The sequence below is a fragment of the Xiphophorus hellerii genome, chromosome 8 (assembly GCF_003331165.1).
Source record: "Xiphophorus hellerii strain 12219 chromosome 8, Xiphophorus_hellerii-4.1, whole genome shotgun sequence".
NCBI lineage: Eukaryota > Metazoa > Chordata > Actinopteri > Cyprinodontiformes > Poeciliidae > Xiphophorus > Xiphophorus hellerii.
The window spans coordinates 13070396-13096973 of record NC_045679.1 but is presented as its reverse complement, the minus strand read 5'-3'; the positions used below and the strand labels follow the sequence as shown (position 1 = coordinate 13096973).

Sequence of the window (26578 nt, the reverse complement as noted above, 5' to 3'; positions counted from 1 at the left end):
TCCAGTTGGTCTATCACATAAAATCGCAATAAAATACATTAAAGTGTCTGTTTGCAATAGTAAAAAAGTTCAAGAGGTATGAATGTATTTTTTTTCCCCCACGTCACTGTAGCCTCAGCCCAGACCGTAAGCACTACTGGCTGCATTTACTACACTGACTTTCCGTTCAGGCACTGTGGCCAACCTCCCCTGGATTTAAAGCGCAGCTTTTTTTCGTCTCTACGCAGAATCAGACGTCACTCTGCAAGAATCGGCAATTAATTGGCCAACGCGGAAATAACATCAACCGTGCATAAACAGACGCCGTTATTCTCGGAGAACTATCCAGTTGCAGACGTTTGCTTTTCCACAACGAAAGCTTTTTTTAAAATAATAATAATTTAAAAAAAAGCCGGACAGCGCACATGCGGTAAGAGGATAAAACACTGAGAAGGAAGCCGGAGGAGATCCAGAGAAGAACAAAAAAAGAGAGCGGGATCTAAGCGGGGCTAGAGGCGCAACCTGGAGCGACGCTACTACAAAAATCTGACCTCGACCTTCTAGGACGCTGCTCGAAAGTGGTCGTTGGGGAAGAAATGGCGAAATTCCTCCCCTTCTCCCATGCTGTTTCTCCAGCGCACATGTTGCCCAGGCTACTGGTGCTGCTGATCAGGAGGATGTTTGCGTAGGAGTGTTATATTTTTCTGCAGATCAGTCTGCACTGTTTCAACAACTCTAGCCGAGCGGTTGATGGACTCGTGCGCTGCTGAGCACATCTGTCAGATAAAACGTCGTTATCACCGGAAACCGGTTCGCTTTTTTTTTTTTTATTTTACATTTGAAACCTTTTTGATTTTGCTCCTATCTTTTTTTTTCGTATACTCCTGTCTGGAATTGAGCCAAATAAAAGAAAAAAATAATTTTCATCTCAAGAGAGTGTGAAGGAAGCTGGTCTACTGGAAACGATTAAGGAAATAAGCCTGGACCTTTGCATCTTTTGTCTGGATTTTATTTTTTATTAATGAATGACAGTCAGAGAGGATTGGGCCCTGTTGAGGGTTATGTTTGCTTCCAGTTCAGAGTTGAAACTCTTTCAAAAGCAAAACAAAGATTTTGTATTCTCTCTCTATTCTTCCAATTGATTTTATTATTTTTTTTTTTTTTGGCCATTGCTCAGATTTTTTGTTTGAATAACTGAAGTCAACTAGGAGCGAAAACTGCCCTGGATGTGACCCAAAGAATTCATCTTATCTCTGAAGGTAACCATGCATGCATAGATAGGTAGAGAGTTCAGCACCATGGATAGAACCACTTACTTGTCTTTTTGAGTGTTTTCAAACGGTCTACTGAAACCATGAGCAATGTCAGTGAATATATAGGCCCAAACCAAAGATATAAACAGATGGGAGAGTGAGCATAAAGGCAAGGGACAGGTTTCTGCACTCTCCATGAAGCACTTGCTGCCTGGCCAGGCACGCCACACGCTGACAAAACCTCATGGCTTGTGAGCCAGAACTTCTGTCACCAACTGTTAGGAACGGTTGCAATCCAAGTTGTTCAGCTGAAGGTATTTTTAGTCAGACAGGGCAAGAATGCATATCAAGAAGCATTAATGTCGCTCAAATAAAAAAAAAGAGAGAGAAACAGTTCTGTAAATGTTGGTAAAATCACAACATAGGTTTAGAGGGAGGGGGTTAGTACAGGATGCAATCCATCACCTACTGAGTGTATTGGAAACATTTTGATACATAGCGCAGTGACTGACCAGATGATATGTCAGCCAACAAGCAAATTTCTAAGGCTGAGATGCAGTTTACACTAAGATATTTCTGAAATTCAAACAAATATTTTCTTTGGCTCTATCTCCTCTTGTGATGATGGCGGGATATAGCCGCTCAATCTAAACTTCACACTTAAAAAGTAAAGCAGAAACAAATCTACTTTTCACAATCTAAGCCAACAAAATCAACAGAAAGCAAAACAGAACTGAAATAAAATCCTTTGATTCTGTTTATAATTATAGGCTAGCATTTGTGTTGCAGTACAGCTTCCTGTTAGAGGAAGTTACAAAAGTCAAATTATATAACATCTATGCTTTAAAATTATAATTAAGTAAAATAGGCCACTTTTTTATCAATAACATTTAAACAACAGGGACCGTGTGCGGTGTTATGCAGAAATAAGCTGCTGCTGAGGTTCAGTAAGCTGTTCAGCCTCAGCACCCGTCAGCAGAATGCGCTGAAGTGTGTGATGGCCTTCAACTGAAGTGATGCACAGTGGCACTAGTAACATGTGTTCTTCTTATGCCTTATGTGATAGTTTATGATCCATGTGACAGCCATTAAAAAAATATTACAATCATTGTAATATGGTATTTTAAATATTAATTTTACTGAGGGCATTGATATAATCTGTATCCTTAGCAATATTTTCCAAAACTAATTTGTGCTTCATATGCACCTCACATCTACATGCAAACAGAGTCATTGCTGATATTTTAAAAAACTAGTAAAAAGGAAAGAAATCCAGAGGTTAAAGATAAGATAGTAGCCCGGTTTGCTCAGACACATGATCACTTTCAGTGATAGAAACCACAACAATGATGCAGCTGTTTTTGTTTGTTTGTCCTGACTGTTTTCAAGCTGAAAAAATAATAGACCGAAAGAAAAGGATCAACAGAGTCAAATCAGACATGAGCTGCAGCTGTTTTGAGAGAATCGTTTTAAAATATCTTTAAGCATTGCTTTAGGAAGGCTCCATATCTTCCTTGTCTGAATTTTCAATCCAATCGAATGTATTTATATAGCACCAATTTAAGCTCAAAATAAGTTACATATGTTCCAACAGCATTCGAGTTTAGATAATTATTTCCACTGGTGAAAAGTTTTCTGTCAAAGGAAGCCCAGATGGTTGCATCAAGTCACTGACTTTGGAGCAATCTCTCCCAGAACCAGCATGCAGTGACAGGACACAGTCAATTCCATTGCGTTTTGACTTTGCAGCCGTCCGTCACTGAGCGTGCATGTAGTGTAAGTGGAGAGGAGAACTCTCCCTTCAGAGGAAGAAATCTCCTGCAGAACTTGGCTCAGTAAGAGCAGCTGTCTGCTGCAACCAGCTGGGGGTTTGACGAGAAACGTTCATGCGTTGATGTTAATGCCACCGATTACTGGTGCAGCATGAATATCACAGCATTTTTACTTTGAATTTATCAGCATGAACAAACAGTTGATTGAAGATGTATATCCATAGGGGAGCATAATTATTGTAAATGTTTGCTCTGACTATGTGTTATGACATTGTCAACTATTTTAACTTTTTAAGGTATTTTAAGATTATACTTGAAAGTAAAACCGACAACCATGTCACGATGCCAGGCTTACATTCATTGTAATTACATTTTTTCGTAGACTGAAAATGTATTAATGACACCCACACTCCTAAAAACATTGTCATCTTGCATGTTGTGACTAACCAACAAATAATAGAACAAAGCAGGGGCAAAATATATCCATTGCCTCAAGGAAATCCACCTCTATTTATGTTTAACCTATAGTAGAGGCATATGGTAGCCAGCCTTGACCCCACAGTCTGTTTTCAATTATCACTGTCTGAGAAAATATTAACCATGATTTACGTTCTCAGAACTCAAATCACTTTAGAAAAATACTTTCGATCTGTGGTAATGAAAGTGGTTGTCAAATGCAATGACTCACCACTACCTAGTTGATGCGCTTTTGGCTTTACAATCTTTAATTTGATGATGCATCATTTGAAGTTTTTTTGTAGAATGAAAGGTCAATGAATCATAACATGTTTCTCATTAATAATGGTGAAATTCTACTGCTCTACTACAGTATGTATGTATGGCTGGATTAGATGACCAAAGAACTATAAAAGGCAAGGAGGGGTTTGTGTTCCCATGGTGACTCTCTCAATGATTCTCAGGTCACCCCAGGCCTCTTGGGAGATAAATCTCCCAAGAGGCCTGTTATGTTATGTCTATAACATATTTCTGTTATAGACAGTCTTGATTTTTCCTTGGAGCCTGACTTGAAGATGTGGTGCAGTCTACCTGCTGTTCTACCAGCTTCCGGTCTGTTTACCAGGACAGAAAAAATGAGAAGAGGGAGAGAGGGAAGCTGAAGGACAAACAGAAGGAGGAAAAACACATTTCCAAGACAGATGGGTGATGAGAAAACATCAGGAAGGGATGTGGAGGAGAATAAGGAAGGTTTTAAAAGTGCTAAAAAAAATTTAATTAGTGGGTAACATTCAGATTTTTGTAATTATTTTAACCTAACTGGGTTAAAAACGCACTCTTGGTACTCCTTGTTGGGAGAGTGGAGAGGATAGATTGAAACTGGGGGGAAGGGAACATGTCTGCTCACTGATCATGTTAAACAGTCACCACCCGCTCCTCCTCCCCCTCCTCTTCCCCTTCACCACCACCCATCTCTTCACTCCACCCCCTCAGCACCACGCTTTCCCCCCTCGCAGCTACACCCTGACGTGCTCACTCATCAGTTGTGCACAGACGGATGTGCTCAGACCCCCAGAAGTGACCAGCACACGAGCATGTCTGTGCAGAGAATCTATTGGTCGCCTGACCTCATCCCACTGAGTGATTGTTAAAAAAAAAAGGAAAAAAATCTGATGTTTACTCCAAAGGGAGGTGGGGATGGAGAGCATTTGGTCAGAGGGCGTGGAAAAACAGGCTGTTTCCCTTCATCCCTCTTGAGTTTCTTCCATTGCCTCTGTGCTGTGCTCGTCTGCTGTAATTTATTTAGTTATATTTGTTCTTTGTTAAATTTGAGTAAAAATACAATTTTGATTTAAAAAATAACCATTTGCTTTAAATGATCTAGTCTTATTAAATGTTGTCAGGATGAAATCTTAAAGCCTTAATAATTCATCAAAACCTTTTTTACACATTTCAACATTTGCAGCATGCAGAATTTCACATAATCAAAAAATAACAAAATATGTTTCCATCAATTTTGCGTAGGCTATTATATTATAAATACATAATCCAAATTGTAGCTATATTACATTATGATGTGAAACTGAAATCGACTGAAACCAGAGCTTCTTTGTTTTGAAAACATCCCTTAACCCTCTGAAATCTGACAACGAATATTAACTGAAATCACAAGACTAATGTACATGGTTTATCTTTATACTGTTTTTTGGGCACATACGTGCATATTACATAATAAATACTAAAGTGAGATAATATATTACTCAGGCTAAGTTTACACTTTTAATTGAATAACACCACATTCATTTTGAAAAAGCCCAAGGGTATTCTCATTATTAATTTCATGGTCCAAATCATTTTTTCCAAGGCTTATCAACAGAGCCCACAGTTTATAGCTTTAAATCTGAAACATAAAAGTTGCAAATGTCAGCATGGTCCCTTTTTGGAGAGAGATGTAATTAAAATAAAATACAAAACAAAATACCCAGATGCCCAGGTGGTCTTCATAAAAATAAAAAAAAACCAGTAATTCATAAACTTCTCTGTTTAGCTCATGATTCATTTTTGTCCCTCTTCGCCGTTTGCACATGAATCTTTTTATTTATCAGCTTAGAGCAAGCTGGGGAAAGTTGGTGCAAATAAAACTACTTTAAAAGCATAAACCACCCACTCAAAACCTGAAACTGTAATGGCAAAATGTCAGTCGGTAATAGAACTGTAGTCATAGAAACTGAAGATCAGCTCATACTGTTGCTCATGCCGCCTCTGGAGCGCTGACCATTAGTTGTAACAGCCAAGCAATCAACAGATTTTGAAAACACTCCCAAAACATTTCTATTTTTAAATTTTCTCCATCCATTTTTGTCTTCTGATTCAATTTTTTTTTCACCATGTTCCATATCCGTTCTGTTAATTTATCCTTTTTTAAAGGTTTCTTACTTTTGTTTTTGTTGGTTTCATGTTTTGTAATATGGATAGTGCATCAGCTATTGTTAATCACAGACAAACATGCATCCAGTTTTATCTCAGGATTGGAGCATGCAGCTGCATGCATGCACAGGTTAATAGGAAACTATGTCTGCTTTTTGCATGCATAGACAATGTCAAATGCATATTCTGACCAAGTGACATTCTGGCTTTATGTGAAATGTGGCTTTAATCATTAAACTAAAAGGCAAATTAACTCCCTATGACTGGATGATGCCTTGAAACAACATTTTAAATTCAATTTAAATCTAACAAACTGTGTAGAATTAAGCAAGTTTTTAGAAACTAATTTTTCACATCTTATTCAATTTTGTATACGTTTGCACAAAGAGAAACATTGTACATGTGTCTAAATGTGAAGGAATGGCATCCATTTTGTGGAAAGAAAGTATGGTCATGTTTCTAAAGTGCTGCTTTTGATATTTCCCTGTTTTATATAGCATCTCCTTTTGTGTATTTTTCCTTATGATCTGAACTTAGTTCCATGAGCGTCCCCAAGTGGCCAAATATTTATTTACTGAATTAATTAGAATGTACTGTATGTCAGTGCTACTAAGGAGCTGTTCTGACTTTTCAGCACCCAGAATTGAGTTGAAACTTTATCAGCACAGATATCAGTAGGTTGCCGTTTGAAACCTTTTGTTCCATTTGTCTCAGTTGTTGTGTCTTTGAGCAAGACACTTCACCCGTCTTGCCTTCTGTTGTTGGTCAGAGGCCCTGGTGGCACAGGTGCATGGCAGCCTTGCTTTTGTCAGACTGCACCAGGGCAGCTGTGGCTACAATGTAGCTTGCTACAATCAGTGTGTGTTGTGTGAAGAGCTTTGGAGGCCTTGGACTTGATAAAGAGCTACACAAATAAAGACCATTTATCATTTTACCTGTTTTTATTAATTAATTCCCCTAAATATTTGACAACTAGGGGGCACTAAAGTTTTATAAATGTTCAAATAATAAATAATAATACAAATTTACTTCGACACAAAATTACCTTACTTCATCCTTACATCGTATTCTGTAGATTCCACATCTTTCATTCCAATATGCCTCCAATTTTACACAATTCCAAAAGATACACATGCTTATATGTGATATCACTGAATGTTTTACCAGGAGCTGCATAATTTCTTCATGTTTCAAGCCTCTTTTCTACACACTTTTTGACAAGCAGGTGACAACATAAGAAATAGTTTGTTTAGCAGCATCTTTACCTTTAGTCAGAATATCAAGTGGGAGCTGGAGTTTTGTAATGTTAGACTACAGAAAAGAAAAGCCAGCCCAAAGCAATGCTACAGAGGATTTGTGACGCAATCTGAGCTAAAATAAAATATTAAAACTGATCATTTTAATAGATATTTTCTTTTTTTTTATTCACACTGTACATCTTTTCATCCACATGATTTAATAGTCATGTGTCTTGGCCTACAGTACACTACTTCTAGTTTCACTGCATTTTTTTTTCCGGATGTAAAGGTATGTTCATGCAGATTTCCCTTACATGCTGTCATTTTGGTACATACATACATTTAGATGAAATATCAAACGACACATCCATTATGAGGGCATTGTGATCAGGTTGCATGTCCTTGAGGTAAAGAGAACCAGTGTGTGAAACTGCAAAATCATCCTGCCTCATTTTCAGCCTTCTCCCCAATTAGAAACAACTAGCTAAGCAGATATGTCCCTTTCTTATTAAAAGATTGAAAATAATTTGTTCTATTTAGTTGAAATTGTCATGAAAATGCCATTTGGGCAGTTCAGGAAACTTATTTCAGTTTTCCAAGAGTCTTGCAAAAATATTGGACTGCACATTATTTCAGCTTCACATCAGCTCACAAGTCTGACGAATGCTAGAAAAATTAGATTTTCATATCATAGTACTTGTTTCATCTACACTCACAAGACAAAGCCAGCACTGACAGATGTGGGTGTATTCTTACTGTTCACTACAAACTTTTGTTTGAAACGTTGACATCTTTTCATATGCATATTTTCGTAGACCATAGCAAACGGTTTACAGTATGTGACCAAATTTGAAATGACCTGTGGGGCGTAAAATGCAAAAATTCTCTCCTGAAAAGAGCAAGTGCTTTGTTGACATTGACTCAAATTGAATTTAGCAGCATGTTGCCTTACAAAAGAACAGCAAAGAGTTGCATTTAGTGGAAGGCAGTGATTTAGCTTGAGCAGTGCGAGTGAAAGACGGTATCTATATACAATTGTTGTATGTAGATAACAGTTGTATATAGATATATAGATATAGATAGTGATGTACTAATCTATAAATGATACAGCTAGTAGTTCATTCTCTGATTCTCTCATAAGGAGCAGATTTGGCTTGTAAACCAGGAGGAGGTCTGTAAGAAATCAGAGAACAGCACTGGCTATAATTTTTTAATTGGATTTTATTGTTTTAGAGATCATACATTTTGTATCCTACTATTTAGTGATAACCAATTTAGATTTACATTGTTAACTGGAGAAATCTGTCTAATTGATGTCCTTCAAAGTGACATTTGCAGCTTGAATCTATCGCTAGCAGGATTGTCCTGCTTTTTGATTAAGAAAGGAAGCCAAGTTGTCCACATGGTGTGAGCTGTACAGGGCTGCACAGTCACTGCACATGTAGGAGCACTTAGAATCATAACATTGATCTGGAAGATGTAGATGCAAAACAATTGTGACAATAACCAACACATTTCAGAGCAGTTTATTTTAAGTGGATTATATCGACTGGTAAGAATCCTAATCCAAAGTATTTTCTGTTGTTTATTTCTTTTAGAAAATCATGTTCATCACACCCCCCCCAAAAAATTTATATAACATGTAACTGAAGCATCCCTTTAATCTTTATTGAGCCTCAAGTTATTCCATCATTGGATTTTTATGAATGATCTGACAGCTGCCAGTCTTTCGAATGGGAAAGACAAGAAAACATAAAATTGAAGTAAGTTTGTTAATTCATAAGTTTAAAATAGCTAAAAGAATGTAAACTGGGACATGTTGGCTTTTAGAACAGAGAGAAGTAAGGCTGATTCAGGATCCAGGTTCATTTAGCCAGCATAGACTATGAGGAGGACGTTAAGGGAGACAAAAACTCCAACAGTTTTTCAGGAAACCTTTTTGAGTTTACCCCACCTCTGTCCTAATCACTGCTACAGATCCTGCTTTACCTCAACCGTGCAAGGATAAGCGGTTTTAAACAATGGATGGATGGATTCTTGACTGAGAGGCTTTGGTTTTTGTGCCGTTTCCCTAAATAGGTTTAAAGTCAGTCCCTTTGAGCTTGTGGGCAAAAATGTGAGACTAAAAATCCTGAACTTTGTCTTCATGAATCAAAAGTACAAGCATGCTGTCAGTCAGCAGAACAGCGACTACCCTCAATTCTCTGTGATACTGAAAGAACTGAAATATCTCAGACCCCACTGCAGCCCCTGGTGGTGCCAAGATTATAGCCTGTCATCCTCAGACCAATGGTGTTATTTGCACAGCAGAGGGTAGAGCTTTGTGAAGCTGAGGGGGAGGAACAGGAAGTGCAGCATCAGACTGACAAAATGTGATTACATGGAATTATTTTGAGATGATTACAAAACTGAAAGCTTTTTTTTTTCTTCCTTTAATTATTTGGAATAACAGAACATGACTGACAGTCAATGTTTATAAAGTCAATATGTTTGATGTAAAATGTAAAAAGGAAACTGGAGATTTTTAAAAGTGTTTTGAGCCACATAGATGTCCTAACATTGAGCGAATATGCTTTAACTGTGCTAGATCTACACAGACATGGCAAGAGTTGAGTGACTCATAAAATATCCTAAATTTAAACCTCTTGTTTCAATGTCCTGTTAAACATGGCAAAGTTGGCTTAGACATCCACAGTATTTGGTGAATATAGGAGATTTTTGCAGAGGATACTGTACAGGGCCATTTTAAAGCTATTCATACACCTTGAACATTTTCACATTTTATCATATTATAATCACAAAGTCAGAGTATTGTGGCTCACAATTGTGAAGTAGAAAGTAAGGGATGTATATTTTTCAAAGGTTTTTCATATTAAAATCTGAGACATGCAATTGTATTTAGCCCCAATTACTCTTGTGCCCCTAATTAAGATCCAGGCAATTTCCTTGAGACGTCAGCACAATAGTAAATATATTTAATATACTATTTGCACTTCTGTAAAGGTATCAGAGGATTGTTAGAGAACATTAGTGAAAACAGGCATCATGAAAAATATCACCTGGCACTAGGGTCAGGAAAAGGTCAGCTAAGATCTCTGCAGACCCCACACATCCTGGATCAAACCATTTACAATGCTAAACGTACAGCCAGAGCAACAATGGAAGTTCAAAATCAAGTGTGTCCCAGTTAAAGTCCATATATACTGTTAAAATTTTAATGTGGATTGACTACATAAATCATAACACATCAAGTTTTTGAAAATGTATTCACATTTAAATTTAAACATATTTTAATGAGACTCTTTAAAAAATCAATATTTTTTGTCAAGAAATTTGAAACATTTTTCTGAAATTTTATAGTTGATCCTAAAACTTTAAAAATAAGTTATTTTGTTGTTTTTCTGGTGAGCTTTATGTGATTTCCATACTTTGTGGTCCTGAAAGTAAATTGGGACTAAACTGAAAAGAGAGAACAGATATTTATCACATACTAAAGGATGTTTCGGACACCAAAAAGGGCAGTCATGGTTTGTTGCTTCAGTCCATGCACAGCACATTTGAGGTTAAAGCAGCAGACTGGACTTAAATCAGCCTGCAATTTGTAAAGAAGAGCAGTAAGGTCATTCAGATGGATGAGGGACATTTAGTGAGCTGTATAATTAAATGAAGAGACCCTCAGGTCTCCTTTCAGTGCTATATTCATGCAAGCCAAGAGCCATTTTTATGATATATCATTTGCAGAGGAGCACTAATTACAGAAATGTTTCCTGGGCAATAATGGGACACATGTGGAGGATAAAAACACATTTATAGCTACCGTCTTGTTCTTCAGCTACAACCCCAAATTATTCTCTTTTCGTCCGTTTCTCACTTGTACCTGATTCAAGGTCAGCAAGAGGAGTGAGTTAAGCTGGTTTTAGCAGAGGGATGGGCTAGAAGGGACTTACCCCCAGGCAGTCTTCATCTGAGTTGTCATTATTCTTGGAGATGGGTTCAGGGACACAGAAAGATGGTGGAATAATATGCAAGGACAGAGTGAGTCAGAAAGTGAGAGTCAAGTTATACAGTCATGGTTGGTGCAGCCAGACATCGTGATGTAGAGAAAAGCAATATGTGAAGGCTAAAGGATGACTTTTTCAGCCTCTTAAATTAATCTTTACTTTAGTCTGTAAGAAAGAAGATGAAATTGTGGAGAGTTTTAGAAGGTTTTTATTTTTTGAAATACTTAACCTAAATTCCATATAATTTCCAATAAGTTCTTTTTTTTTGAGTTACCCATGAGCAGACACTTCATCATGATGTGTTGCCTGATTGCAGAAGATGTATGTTACAAGTAAGCACCTTTTGATCTTGGGCTATTGGGTAGTTTATAGTAGAAACAGGAGCGACTGCTTTTGGAAAAATGGTTCATATACTAATTTGCTTATCTAAAATGATTAGTAAAAATCCCATGTGTTTAAAGAGCAATAAAATTGCTTTTCCTCATTTACGATGTATTCTGAACTGTGGTTCAGAAGTACCATGTGAAACACATTTGCTTTGGGGAAAAAATCTGATTAAAATCTATTACTAGCAACAGAAAGAAAACAGTATACACATCTATGATAGAAAAGAAATGAAAGAGTGCAGCAACAGCGGCTTTGAGCTTACTTTCAGACCGACTTATGTTTATCCTGATAGGATTCCCAGGACAAATTGTGACTCCGGTGGTCAACAGGCCATAGAGGGCCCGTTAAGTCAGAGCCAGAAGAATCGGATGAAAGCCTTTATGTTCAGCAGCTTTATGGTAAGTCAGAAAGCAAAAGGTTCCAGTTTACAAATTCCAACTTCTTACAACAACTCCAGTTCCAAAATTTCCTTGTCATTTTATAAACACTTTTGCTTTAAATAATTGTTAATATTGCAGGCAGTCATGGGTCAGTATTGCATGTGAAATAACATATCTAATTCAAAGCAGAAAACACTAGATGTCATCTGATGCAAAACCTAACAATACTTTAGGCAAATGCTACTTGATGGATTTTTACTCCTGGATTTCAGCGTGAAATCCAGTATGATGGTCAGAGAGAAGTTAAAAGTGACAGGAGGCATTAAGCTGCAGGTTCTTTCCTTTGTTCATCTTTGCTGCACCTGCAAACCCACAGGTGGTCTCAGGCTCCAGTGAGCTACCAAAAGAATCTGGTTGCAGAAATATCTTAGCATAATCCGTTTAGTGCATGAGCCTGCAGTTTTTACTAAGAGAGAGTGAAGGCATTTATTATCAAAAATGTATCAATGTAAGGACAGACGTGTGCATGTAAAATATCATACTGCACACAAATCACAGGCCAAACATTTGGTTTTATATAGGGATGTTGCAAGGCTTTCCAGGTCAAACTAGCTTACCCTGAAAGTTTGTCCTTCTTCTGTCCTTGTCTTCCTCTCTGACAGAGGTAACCATTTCCTGATTTCCTGGAATGTTTGGTCAATGAACTCCGCAAAAAAAAAAAAAAAACGGTGTAAGAATTTCCCACTACTGAACTGAAAACATCCAGAGTAAAATTGCTGCTGGTATTTAGAAATAAATATATTGTTGATTCAGACATCACTCTTTCAACTGCTGATAGATATTAAAAGTGTGTCACAAAAGGAAGAGTTGAAATCTACACAAACATGTATTAAGTGTTTCTCACATCATGGTCAATACCAGCCTGTTCCAACGTGTTGTAGGTTAGAAAGTAACTTAAATAGCACAAAAAATAAAGAAACGTTTTTGATTTTTTTTTTTCTGAATGCCTCATTGCAATAAAACTGCATATAGATATAGAAGTGCTGTTAAAGTCAAAGTAACCAGTTCAACCTGATTGACTGAACTGCAATAAATGTTTGTTGAGGATTAGGATTGCATCCCACAGCAGTGTGTGACCAAGATGGTGACCAAAACGAGGGAGAGGTGGCAGGCTAGTCAGGCGGTCAGTGTTGTTTGCGGTTCTCTTACAGAGCTGAAACTTTTGTTTATTAAACAAGTAAATTGCTAATTTCCAAATACTTCAATACTTCAAACTTCAGTCATCCAGTTAAATAAAATAGACCCATTTGCAAACTAAGCCATTTTGTCTTTGGAGGGGACGATTTGGCAAATTTATCAAGAGCTCAACCCAAATGTTTTTTTTCTGTACAGATGTGGCACCATTTAAATGGAAATAAACAGACTTTCCAGTAACATGTGATCCATTTCCAAGAAGCATTGTTATGTCAAAAAGAGATGATTGAATTTTTTTTTTGCTAAACAAACTTTTAAATCTGTATCAATCTATGCACCCTCTCTTAGAAGAAGTTCACTAGCTAGAATATGTGACCATTTTTAGTTTTAGTTACTTTGTAGTGGGACTGACTGCACCTTTTATTAAAGGGAAAGGTGCCGTCTGCGATGAGATCATTCAATTATTCAAACATCATTGCAATGATTCTCATATTGGCAGTGAAGCTGACCCAGGCTCACTAGTTAAAGTTACTGGAAAGAACTGGTAGAGAGCCTGAATTCCCTAAAGAGCACTCTATGGCTATACACTGTGGCATTGTGTACTCTTATCATTGTGTACTCTAGTGTATCTGTGTTGTTCAAATTCGCTCTCTGACATCCACCATTGCAACCGAGTTCTTCCCATTGTTCCAGAGACATGTTACTGTCTGTTGTGCGCGACTCAAATCCACCACCTACTGTGTACTTCTCTACCGCTGAACTGAAAGCCTGTCAACAGCCATTATTCAGAGCAAGACCTCTGCTGTGATCCCTGCCATGTTTCATCGAAGTGTGGAAATTTATTCCAAAGCTCACTGTCTGAGCATGTTAGCTACTACTAAAATTACAGCATGTGGGTGTTTGTGGGTGTTTTGTGTGTGCGTCTACACGCTGCTATCGTTCTACTGCTTCCAACTCTTGTCATTCCTGTGGACGAATCCCTGCAAAAGCAGCTGAGTGGACGGGTTTCGAAGGCTCTATTTCACAGTGGAGTCTGATGGACTTGTGTGTGAGGGTGTGTGTGGTCAAACAATTAGCACTGTTTGTCACCTTCTCACAACACATCTCTCACACGCTGATCTGATTAATGGAGTCCCAATGGATTGTCTGCCTAGCTCTGCCTAGCCTCTACAATGACTAAAGCAATGTCTGTGTCTCTGTTTGCAAAGGATCGCAAAGTTGTTTTACTTAGTTTTTTTAAAAGTTCTTTTTTACCTTTTTGATACTATAGGTACAGTATATAGCCTGCATGAGAGGCAGCGTGTCTATTTAGACAGAATTACATATTTAACCAAATTGTATATAGGCTCATACCTTTTGTTCTTCCACTTTTCTCATTTAGACAATTCCAGTTAACAGAGCTTACTCCAAAAACCTTTCCACATTTTGTCACATTACAACCATAAAGTTTATGTTGTAATTTACTAGAAATGGAATCTCATTTAGTAGACCAACAGAAAGCACAACATGATTGTGAAGTTGAGGAAAAAAGATACATAAAAATTGTGACTTGCATTTTTTTATTCAACTCCTATAAATCCCGATTCAATTCTGAAATGTCCAAAGTGGATGGATACTTTAAGACCATGAAAAAAGTGGAAAATGATTTTGATCAAAATGTTTGGCTTGGATAAGGGTAATGACTTCAACTCTGCAAAAGAAAATAAAAACTAAATAAAAGTCACACTCTCAACACCCAGGAGTGTGTCATTTGATCCCTCTCATATATGTTCATCTGGATTTCTGAACAAGTCCTCCCCACTCAGGATTTGCATTTGATTTTGCTTGATCCTAATCCTGACCAAATCTTCTAATGTGGAGCAGAAATACAAATTAGAAGTGCATCAGTCTTTGTGACATTCAATTTCTAATACTGGGATGATGCTTTCATTTAATATTCTAGTTTTTCTGAGGGAGTTTTTAACCCCTTAAGCCACACTTTGTGTCCCACTTATGTAATTTTAGTTTGGCTTAAGTGTATGTGTTTAAAATGCTTGATGTATTTAACACAAAACGAAGAAAAAATATATCTGAATGTATTTTATAAGAATGTCCTACAACCAAGACGTTTGCGTCTGATGATAACTCATACCTTCATTCCTCAAAGCATAACAAAACAATGAGAAAGAAGTAGACATTAAAATAAAATAATTTGTTTGTATTTACATTTATTTTACAAATGGCATGCTGAAAATGATCTTACCCTCCTCAAGTATCAATGGAAACACCTGTTTAGGCTTTATGGCAATCTTATCAGAGCGAGCAAGATCTTTGTTAACATAAAAAACATTTAGCCTTGCTGTGTGTGTTTCTGTTAATGTTTACAAGTATTGCACACTGTAGCTAATTATTTTTATTACCTAAGAAGAAACATATGGCTCCTTATTTTTTTAATTTTCTCAAAATAAATGTTTTTGACTCCTGCCTGTGGTGCTCTTACTAATGCTTTACTTGCTCCAAAAATGAGATAAAACTTTATCTTCTGCTTTCTTTCGCTGACACAAAGTTCTACACATCTTTTAATTACAAACCTCTGAGGCCAAAACACACTGCTCAAGCTGTTCCTTCTTGTTTGGTTGGCTGAGTGACCTGCAGACTGGATTAGAGTCCAGCTGTATCACAGCTTGAGAGAAGAGCAGCGGTGTTTTGTTTGTAGATGAGCAATATGATTTGTGTTCCTCTAAAACTTTACAGGCTGTCTCTGAGGAGACACGCTGCAGAACGGTTTTAGAATTCAAGAACGTTACCGACTGATGCATTCGGTATAGGTTAGCGTTGCTTCAAGGGTATTGAATAGTTCTCTGAATAGCAAATGCTTTTCACTTGAAGTCACTCCAGCAAATTCAAGGTGAGATGCTGGGATGTGTTTGGAGCAGCTGGAGGAAAGTTATCTCTACATTTTTTTTTTTTTTACAGAATTCTCCCTTTTTTATTTGTCTTGCTCATAGTGAAGTTTCATCTTTTCATCATATGCCCATACTTCAGTGCTGTGTTCCCGCTTGCTCATAATGACTTTTGCTATTGAGTCATGACTTAGCAACAAGCCTGCTGGCCTATTTTTGGTTTCAGGCAATTATCCAGAATGCCATGTGTTGGTGTGGTCCTGTGACACTTTCAGATACAACAAAGAGAAAAGGTCTCTGCCCACATTTGTCAAGTTTCAGACATAATAGCATGTTATCAAACTTGTAGACGGAATGACACATCTCATTAGCTGACATGTTGTGGAAACGACCCAAAGATAGAAACCAAATCAGTTTTTAGCTGCATTGGTTTGCATAATATTATCTGTTGCAGTTACTTGAATGTAATTTAAAAAAACAGAAAATATAGAAAGTTTTACAAATAAATAAGTGAACCTTATCTTTCACAGATAAAAATCACAAACACAACAGTGAGAGAACCAAAATCTGATGATAAAGAAAAATTATATTAATAAATTAAATTTCAGCACTTTCCACATTTATAGCCCCAGTAAAGCTAATGTATGAATATTTTAAAATAACAAATATGTATTTTATTCATACAATACTACTGAAAATATTTAAAAAATATATGACCTTTAATTTGAGAGAATTTCTCCAGTTAAAATAAATCCAACCTCGGTAAATATTTATATTTTTTGCACAAAGTCACATCTGCCTTAATAACTGGTACTCTTAGCTATCCTGAGATAAAGCTGCGCTTGATTTTTTTTTTCTCCTTATATTTTACTTGACTGACCTGGAATTTTGAATTAGTTATCAATAATGTTTTGTGTTTCTGGGGTATAAATGTGATGTGGCACAGAAGCACATTTCTCTTCGTCACATGGGAAGAGACAAGAGCACATAACATTCAAGTAAGGTAGATAGATAGATGATCTTGTTAATTTGGAACTTATTCCAAGAATGTCTTCTAAGTTTGTCCAAACTGGGAGTCTATTGAATAATGAAAATGTTAAATAACTGAAACTGTGACATTCAAGTTTGGCAGAGGATCCAATTTTATCTTGCCATCACACACACTGAGGAGAATTATTACAGAGTAAAAAAATTGAGATTATGCTACTGCAATAAAAGGTAAATTTATTTTAAAGAGTTATTTTTTGCAGATCATCCCCAGAGGTTAGAATATCCTGGGAGAGCAGTATGTGAAAGAGAACTGAAGCCACAAATTTTAATTACTTCTGTGTGTGCAAAGAGTCTCCTATAAAGGTTTAATAAAGATTAAAAAATCCTTTGTGATAAAGTACACAGTTAATTAAAAAGTGAAATGTTCATCACCAAATCTATATTTAGTAGGTTCAACGGAAGCATATTTTTCATGCAGGACAGCATATCTTCCATTTGAATATAATAAAAGCAACAGATTATGAACAATTTGCTTCAAAGAAGTGAAAGAGGACATCAGTCATCTCTCTTCTTCAGGCTAATAATTGCATGCTGTTCAGTCCAAAACTTTTTTGGGACGTGCGTCTTGGCTGATTCAGTGGACAGCTTGAAGTGAAAATGTCTAAACCCCAAACTCCATCCTCACAAACCCACTTACTAATGAATACACGACCACCTAACCCACTCTAATAAGCAACAAAAATATCAGCAGGTCTAGTGATGGTAAAATGACAAGAAAAAAAATCAGTTACCATAGCTACATTATTAATTAGATGCAATTCTAATGTTTACAGTGGCATTCTGCACCAATATTCACAACATTCTGAATAACTTGGATGATGCCTAGTAGATGTGAAGTTAGAGAAATAAAGGAGCATGTTCAAACATTTTTTTTAAAAACTCAGTGACATTTGAAAGTAATCAAACCTATAAACTCATTTTCTACTGTTGTGTTTTGCTCTGCCAAAGTAGAAATAGATGTGCAGGACAATAAACAGACCAGTAATTAAAAAAAACAAAAAAACTTCACGCGTTAGTGCAGCATCGACACCTCATGAATATGTAAAATGATAAATGATACAGAAATGCTCACATTTCGTAAGATTTGATGATCATGAATACATTTTACCTCTATATTTTTATACTTTTGCGTTGCCACAGCATTTTACTGTCAGCCGTGAAACGCTCCTCTTTGTCAACCCCCCGTCTTTTCTCCCACTCTCTCCCACCTACTCTTCTTCATTTTCATGCACCGTCTGCTTTTGTTCCATCTACCCCCGTTTATTTTCATCCATCCTTTACGCCATTTACCTCTTTGCTCTGCTGTCATGCCTACGTCTCATTTTTTACAGCTGTCCTGGAGTTGATTGCTGATTTTCCCCTCCCTTGCAGACTGTGTTCCGCTCCGAGATCCTGTCTATATTATGAACCACACTTTCAGGATGATTCCATTACATGCCTCCTAGCTGCTGGATAATTCAATAAGCACCACTGAGCTGACACACAGTTATAATCTACTTAATGAAGCTACTGTACTGATGAAGTGTTTGCTGTTTCCACCTCTGTTTTTGCTTTCACTCCCTTCACCATTCTTCCTCTTTGCTCTTTATTTCCCTCCTTCTTCTTGCTCTTTGCAGGGTGTTGATGGAGAGCCATTCGAATGACAGCCGGGACAGTGGTCATCACTGGTGGAATTCTTGCTACGGTTATATTACTCCTTATCATCGCAGTATTGTGCTACTGTAGGCTACAGGTGAGGCTGCACTGACCAATTTGTTCATAAACATGTGAAATGATCATGCCTAGTTGTAGTATTATAAAATACGATCAGTTCTTTACTTTTCAGAACTTAATAATTACTCTCCTGGAAGAAATTGAACTCTAAAAGAACCTGAAAAGTATTTTACCCATATTTAGAGGTTATTTTTCAGAACTTAAAAGGTAGTTTGCTGGGACTTTGATGGAGCTTTCCAATTGTTTTGGAACTTCCTGTATAGTACCAGATACTATGCTGAATACTTTTCTGGAAATGTCTTAAATACATTTCCAGAATGTTTTTCTATTAACTGTCTCAGATGTATTTTTCAGTTACTTTCTTCAAACCTACTCTATATACAGTCAACAAAAATGTTTTTGTAAGTTTCTCAGAATTTTCCAATAACTTTTCTGAAACTTTCCTACAACTTGTTGGTTATTTAGCTAGAATTTAAATGATGTACCAAAACTTACCAGGTACTTATTTGATACTTTAAGATTATTTTTCCAGAACTTAGAAAACAACTGGTAAGGTCTCTGAATGATCCACTAAGGTACCTGGTTCCAGAATGACTTAGGCCTTGTAGTCTATCTTTATTCTTACTAGTAAATGTAGACATGAAGACATGAAGTCATGGATCAATATGTCAAAACAGACCTGGTTAGTTCTGGGAATGTATCCTCTGAGTTCCCAGAAAGGTAGCTGCTAAATTTTAGAAAGGTATTTTGTAAGGTTCAGAATTTAACCTCCTGGGTCTGTGAAAGTAGCCTAAGGAAATGCTGACTGTATTACAGGTCTACAAATATGTTTTTCCAAAGTGAAAAGCTGAACAGGTCCTAAACAACATAATACTCCAGTCCAAGTACATGTATCCTTGTCAACTTTAGTCTACCACTTGGACCATTTTAACCAGGTGGCAACAAGTGTCATTTTTATTCTGAAATGTTTGAGTTTTAAGAAATTTCATGATATTGCACATTTAGGACAAAGTATTAATTGACTCATGCTTCTATTTTCTGATAGACAAGAAACAAACAGGGTTTAAGAATGACATCACACCTCAGTTTTTGTCTAAACAGACTAATTAAAGCCTCTAATCCAAATATTCATCTTTTGTCAACAGTTGATTACTGTTATAATTTCAGCAAATTTCAATGACCAATAAACCAAATAGGCAACAGTAATGTCTAAACACAATATCCAAATCACATCTTAAAACTGGTTTTGGCCAGAAAATAAGAGAAATTAAAAAATTTAGTTTTATAGTCCAGGTACTGGCAGCAAAAATCTGAAAAAGTGCAAATAACTTTTCTGTTTAAGGGTTTGTCACAAAGGAAGCTGCATTATTCAGATTACATGTGAAGCTATAAAACAGAAGCCCTTAAAGATAATTTAACTCTTTCAAAAATATTCAGACCCCCTGAACATCCTCACATTTTCTCTCATTTTTCCTTCTCTTCCTCTCTTCAACTTTCTTTTCTTTCCCCTCTCCAGTATTATTGCTGTAAGAAGGAGGAGTCAGAGTCGGAGGAGGAGGAGCCGGACTTTGCTGTCACGTCCCGCATCCCACCGGTTCACTCGAACCACAACATTGTGGCGGCGACGGCTGCCGCCTCCTCCATGCCCAATGGCCCCGCCATTTTCTCCACCCCCCCTTTGGCTAGAAAACTGACACGCTCGCAGACCTTCTGTCCATCGTGCACGCACTATGATTTGCCTTTCTACCTTCAGCCTCCTCCGCCGCAGCAGGTCCACCACCAACCAGAAGGACTGAGGAATGGTGGAGAACGCGTTAGCTACCGCAGTGTCCAGCAGCAAGATCTGGACCTGCCAGTGCCTGTTAACATTTCAAACTATCGTAAGCCAAACCTGGCCCGCTCAGTCACCATGAGGGAAATGTTTACGCGCAGCTGCAGCATCAGCACTGATGTTTAGCTGAGCAAAGGTGGACGTTCATTGCTGTGAGTTGGTGCGACCACAACCGGACAGGACTTGAGTTTTGCTAAGTCTCATTTTACCTGTCGCCACCTGCAGATTGGACCACTCTGATGGCCAGTCAGACAGTCAGGACAGTTTTTTTCTCTCTCACCTTTACACTTTTCAGGCCCATGAGCTTATTCATGGTCCAGTGCTAAGTATTTAAAAGTGTTCTAAAATGTCAATGAATGAAATAAGCTTTGTTTTATTTTGAGTGGTAAAGTTTGTGTTGCTCTACTTCCCTACTTCCTGGCCTGAAACAGTAGCAGATTACTGCAACACCAAAATGATGATGTGCTCAGGGGGGATTTTATCTTGTACACAGCTGCTACAAATGAAAAATGACTGGGAGAAATCTGGTGCCCTCCATTAAGAAAGGATGATCTATTTGTTCCTCCATCAACAGATTATAGAGATTTTTAAATATTATCCACAAAGATTAGAGGGGAGGAGGAGAAGGAGTGTGTTTTCATGTTTTTAGCTACCACCCACAGATGTTTTTGATAGTTTTAACTTTGGACGTAACATTTTAAGACATTAAGGGCTCACGGAAGATTTTAATTCCCTCTCATTTTTCAAATCCTTTCACGTCTCAACTTTAATAGTCTCTCTGAGACAGCACAGGGTGTTTATCCCGCTTGAAGACGAGAGGAGAACCTTCATGTTCTAACCGGGAGAAGTGGGCTGTGTTATTGCATTGTATCCAGAAAGTAAATGTGAGTTTACGGGCATGCATTGTGGCTATAAGCGTGTATCGTGTTCTGTTGTTATGCCAGAATTTTTCAGTTCATTATAATCAAACACAACCTGTCACCCAAATGTTTAATGAACCAGGAGCTGAGGCATGTTGCAATAATATTTCATTGTGAAAAGGGAGAACACCATGAGCCACAGAGAGACACATCCAAGCAGATTATTACAAACTCTAACAATATTGTTTATCTTACTGATAGAAAGTGTAAGACAGAAGTTAGACAAGCAGTATTTAACTTTCAGTGTAATCTCTGTTCTTTACTGAAGTTTTAGCTTGTGGACTTTTCAGCGTACATCTTGTATTGTATGTGACCACTGATATCCGAATGCTTTGGCTAAAGATTCACCCTTAAAGGCACATGCATAAATATTTAATAGGCCACACTTCAGTTTCTTTCCCCTCCCTCTCTCTCGAGTCAGTGGACTGAAGAAAATGTGCTCTTGCTCTGAGGTACTCCGAGAGTTCCTGCTCTGGATTGTTTTTATTTTCTCCACAAGGCTGACCGGACTGGCCGAAGGGCTGATTTTTCAACTGGAAGAGCAATTTATGGTCCAAGGACATACGGCTGAAAATTATTCACTGCTTGATTTCAAAAGAGTCATCTGTGTGATGGATTTGAAGCTGACTAGAGTGTCCTTCTTGGATCCCCAACAGCCTTTCTCTATTAAATAGATGGTAGACACATGTGTACGTTTCGCCCTCCATTTTTGTCTCTCTGTAATATTTACCAACAATTATGGTTGTTTATTTACCTGGAAGTGAAACAGTCCATAATTTCATTTTTCCTTTTCTAACATGATCAAACAGTGCCTTGCAAAAGTATTATTATTACCCCATCACATTTCCACATTTTGTCATACTACTACCACAAAAATCTGTGTATTTTATTGGGATTTTATGGCATAGACTAACACAAACTAATGCATAATTGTGAAGTGGAAGAAAAATTATATATGTGCTTTACAAACAAAAATCTAAAGTTTGTCCTTGCATTTGAACTCACCCTCCTTCATTCTGATACCGCTAGACAAAATCCAGTGCAATCAGATGCCTGCAGATGTCAACCTTCTTAATAAATGTAGATGATGTGTAAGTACTTGAATCTCAATATAAATTTTGCTGCTTGAAATCATTAGTGTTTTTCAAAATTTTTCATGATGGAAAAAAAATATCATGAAAACCAAGGAACATACCAGACAAGTCAGAGATAAAGTTGTTTAGAAGTTTAAAGCAGAATATATCATAAAACACCATTCAACATGTCAACATGAAGCTGGTAAGACAGGTTAGAGCTAAATACAAGGGGGTCCTGATTATCAAGCTTGAGATTTGAGGTTTTCTTCTACCAGGACAACAAACCAGAACAAATAGCCAGAGGTACAATGAATTAGTTTAGATCAAACTAGATTCACGTTAAAGTGGACCATTCAAAGTCCACACCTATTTTCAGTCTCTACACAAGGAAAACTACCCCCCCAAAATCCTTATAGCTTTAATTGCACAGGGATTAGCAATAACATAATCTCTTAATTTATGTTATTGCTATCTCTCTTACTGCTATCACAGTAACAGAGATAGCTCCAGAGGCAAAGAATACAAGTACACGCCACACTCTTCATATTTTTATTCAGGGTAAATGTTGAAATTTACAAATTTGTACAATGATGTATTTCTTTCATATATAAAATCCCATTGAAATAATCTGAAATGTATTGTTGTGAGATAACAAATGGAACAAAGTTCAAGAAGTATGAATACTTTTGTAAGGCACTTTGCAAAAAGTCACAACACATAAATAAATCTGTTCAAGGGCATAACGCAGCCATAACACACTCTCCTGTTCTATATTTTGATCATATTTGTCACAGCTGACCACCAAGCCTACACATTTGTACTTGTTGAAATTTAATTTTTATCTTAAACCCTCTGATGTCCCTTTAAAAGTATGAAACTTGGGAGCAGCGAAATGCTACCAAGGCCTGACACCCACCCTGGTCCTCACAGAGACAGCTATAGCTAAACATGTTCACACAGAACACATGCAGACTCACAAGTTCTCATTGTTTATATCTTTGAAGCTGAATTTTTGCCAGATGCACAGCTAATGTAGTGCCATAAAGAAGTGTGCGAGAAATACATTATTAAGAGGACTATTATTATGATTACTATTATTAGAGGTGTTTATTAAAATGAATTGTGATTTGTGTTCAGGTATTTACATTAGTTGCATTATTTTATGATCCAGCTGTTTTTTCAGACTCAGTACAGTGCAGCAGACATGTTTCTGTCCCTGTTTCTAATATATAACTAACAAACACATTGTTGCTAATAAAATGGTGTTAAAATTGCTCTGTCTTCTTTTGTGTTGTTGCTGTGCTGTTCATTTTTAATCCGTTGATTTTATGTGCTGAAAAGATTAGGGCAGTTGGCTTAAACTAATAGCAATGTTTACGAGGAGTAGATTTATTTAATTCCCAGATTACATTGGGTCCAAAATAATTGGTTCATAAAAAAGCATTTTTAGTCATTAATTAGCTGCCATAATGTTTAGATTTTCCTAGGATGTGCAGGAGAATATTTTACATGACACTATAACTATTCTGCCATCAATTCAAGGTTTTAGAGGGAAAAATTTATCTGAATGCCAGTACAACCACATGTCTTGCATGAATTAATGTGTAAAAATGAGATCAATATGATATGTGCTTAGATCAGTTCATATAGTGGTCCAAAAATTATAAGTATTTGACTTGTTTTAATTCACAGAGTGTGTTGTTAGAATTCTAATATAGATATTTGCTTTTACTTTCGCTTCCACAGATACTAAATGAAAAGGAAGTGCATGGAATAAACTGAGGAAAGGCAGAAAGGTCAGGAGAGCAGTTTTCAGGTATATTATTTATTAATAACAGTATTTATTAATAATTGAATCACTACATACAGATTAAATTCACTGATTGGAATTGTGAAAAGGAGCTTCCCATGAATCTCAAGCAAAAAAAAACATTTTTACTTTTGTCACATAACACTTGCTTTATTTGATAAGTTTGCATCTCTTTGATTTTGTTGAAAAGACAGCTGACTAAGTTCAAAACTGACCAATAACATTCCTTTTTTAAGACCACTTCTTCCTTTTTCACTATCCAGTATATTTTAAGAAATCAAAATACTTAACAGTGTCTCTACTGTATATATTGACTGGTTTTCAGTAGCTAGATATTTAGTATTTGTGAATTTGCATTCCCAGAACAGCAGAATAATGCTGCCAAAATTCCACATGTTGGAGACAGAAACAAAATCATAAAACAGTTTGACCAAAATTCTGTATTTTGTGCAAGTGTGCTTGGGTTCTCAAAAATATAAGTTGAAAGATTACACCATTTTGCAGAGGTTTATGATTGTAACTTGACAAAAGGTCAAGAAGAAGGTGTGCAGGTTTAGCGGAAAGCTTACACAATTTTCTTGTACAAATATTAAATGCATAAAGACTAAAGAAGGTTGTTGTCTTGTGGGCCAGTGAGAGAAAACAATAGTTTTTAACTGATTTTCATAGCTTTGTGAGAAAAAAAACTCCAAAGACAATAGAAATCAATATCATCTCTCTTCATGAAGCTAATAAAGCAACATCTGTTCACACTATCAGCTCACTGCAAGAAAACTACTGCTGTGTTTTCCAAAGGATGTTGGGTAAAGATTTATTGGAAGAAGACCAATGGAACATTCTTGGCTGGTTCTTTAATTTTGGTAAGGCATAAATTATTGGCATGAGAAAACAGGAGCACCTGCCAAGTTTTAAACTCCACAACAGCAATGAGGTCTGCATGCAAACGCAGCCAGCCCAGAGGCAACAAGAAGACAGTCATGACACTAAACATGTTTGAATGTCAAGGATGAGAACCAAGAACTGGGGGGGCTTAAGGGTGATGATAAACAAATCTGTCAGAGGTGAGAAGATGATAGTCACTCAGAGAATGTGAGTGAAAAGATACAAACAGGATGCTTTACTGTGGCAATAAACTAAATGAGTCAGAGAAGGAGGGAGAGTAATCATGCAATATAAAGAAAAAGGGGGAACTATTTCAGAACGGAAATGGATGTAATTATTAGAAAGATGAGTCAGAGCTCATGAATGAGAAATAGAACATAGCATTGAGCGCACAACAGATGGATGCTGAAAGCAGAAAAAATCCAACCCAGGTCAGCCAGTCAGAGACATAATCAACCATTTTCTGATGGCATTTATATGACAGAGCAGATGCATTCATAGAAAAACATTCTGATTATGATAAATCCCCTTTAATGCAGATATTTTCAAGCTATTATTTACCGCTAACATTCCTCCTCAAACCTCTCCTTCAGGTTTTTGGCTCATTAGCAGATTTTTTTGCCGCCAGTTTAGATATGGTTTAAAGATGTATTCATTTGTGTACATGCTCAAATGAGCAGTTTGACTATTTATTGTTTGTTTGTTTGTTTTTGTATGCTTTTATTTTGAGATATATGCCTCGTAAAACTTGCATTTCATGCAAGTTTTACATTTTGAACAAATTTAGTGTGTGCCAGGTTTGGATACAGGAGGAGGATCTTGGTCCCTAAACACAAACCATTTTTGTTGCTCTTCTCATACAAATTACTTTTATCATTTCAAATGGCAATAGATTGATAACTGGGAACCTGATTGTGAAGGTTCTTCAGGCCTTTTTAGGAGGGCTTCTTCTTGTATTTTGGACAAGCAACCTGACATTTAGTACAAAGAGAACATTGTGATTCTTGCTTTATTTTGTGATAAAAAGAAAAATTAGGAAATACATGGTTACAAAGCAGATGTTCAATGAAAAAACAAATAAATATATCTGTGCTGTTGTGTGAAATTATAAGGCAATATTCCTTATATATTTTATTGAATGCTTTATGTGAAACATTTAGATCTATCATAGTTAGTGTGATGTTTTTTTTTAATGAGTGAAGACTTTTCTGTGTCATGTTTTTTAAGCTTTTCAAATGCACAACATAATTGATGTCTTCAGAAAATCAAAATTTTCAAGTGAAAAACCTTAAAACCCTCAAGTTGATGTGTACTTAACCATCATGCT

The 26578-nt window shown here is 36.8% G+C and overlaps 1 protein-coding gene across 1 annotated transcript; it reads left to right on the top strand.

Annotated features, from left to right (window-relative positions):
• Positions 1-270: 270 nt before the first annotated feature.
• LOC116724092 (protein FAM163B-like) lies at positions 271-23833 on the top strand. The gene is made up of 3 exons (XM_032569431.1): positions 271-1238; positions 18636-18751; positions 20249-23833. The coding sequence occupies exons 2-3, from the start codon at positions 18659-18661 to the stop codon at positions 20687-20689; spliced, it is 534 nt and encodes a 177-aa protein (XP_032425322.1). The 5' UTR covers positions 271-1238; positions 18636-18658; the 3' UTR covers positions 20690-23833.
• Positions 23834-26578: the final 2745 nt, after the last annotated feature.

Bases quoted from the DNA above. Each gene is read 5' to 3' on its own strand.
- LOC116724092 (XM_032569431.1), top strand. From the start codon at position 18,659: ATGACAGCCGGGACAGTGGTCATCACTGGTGGAATTCTTGCTACGGTT. The intron at 18,752-20,248 runs GTGAGGCTGCAC...TCCCCTCTCCAG, and splicing joins TGTGCTACTGTAGGCTACAG to TATTATTGCTGTAAGAAGGA.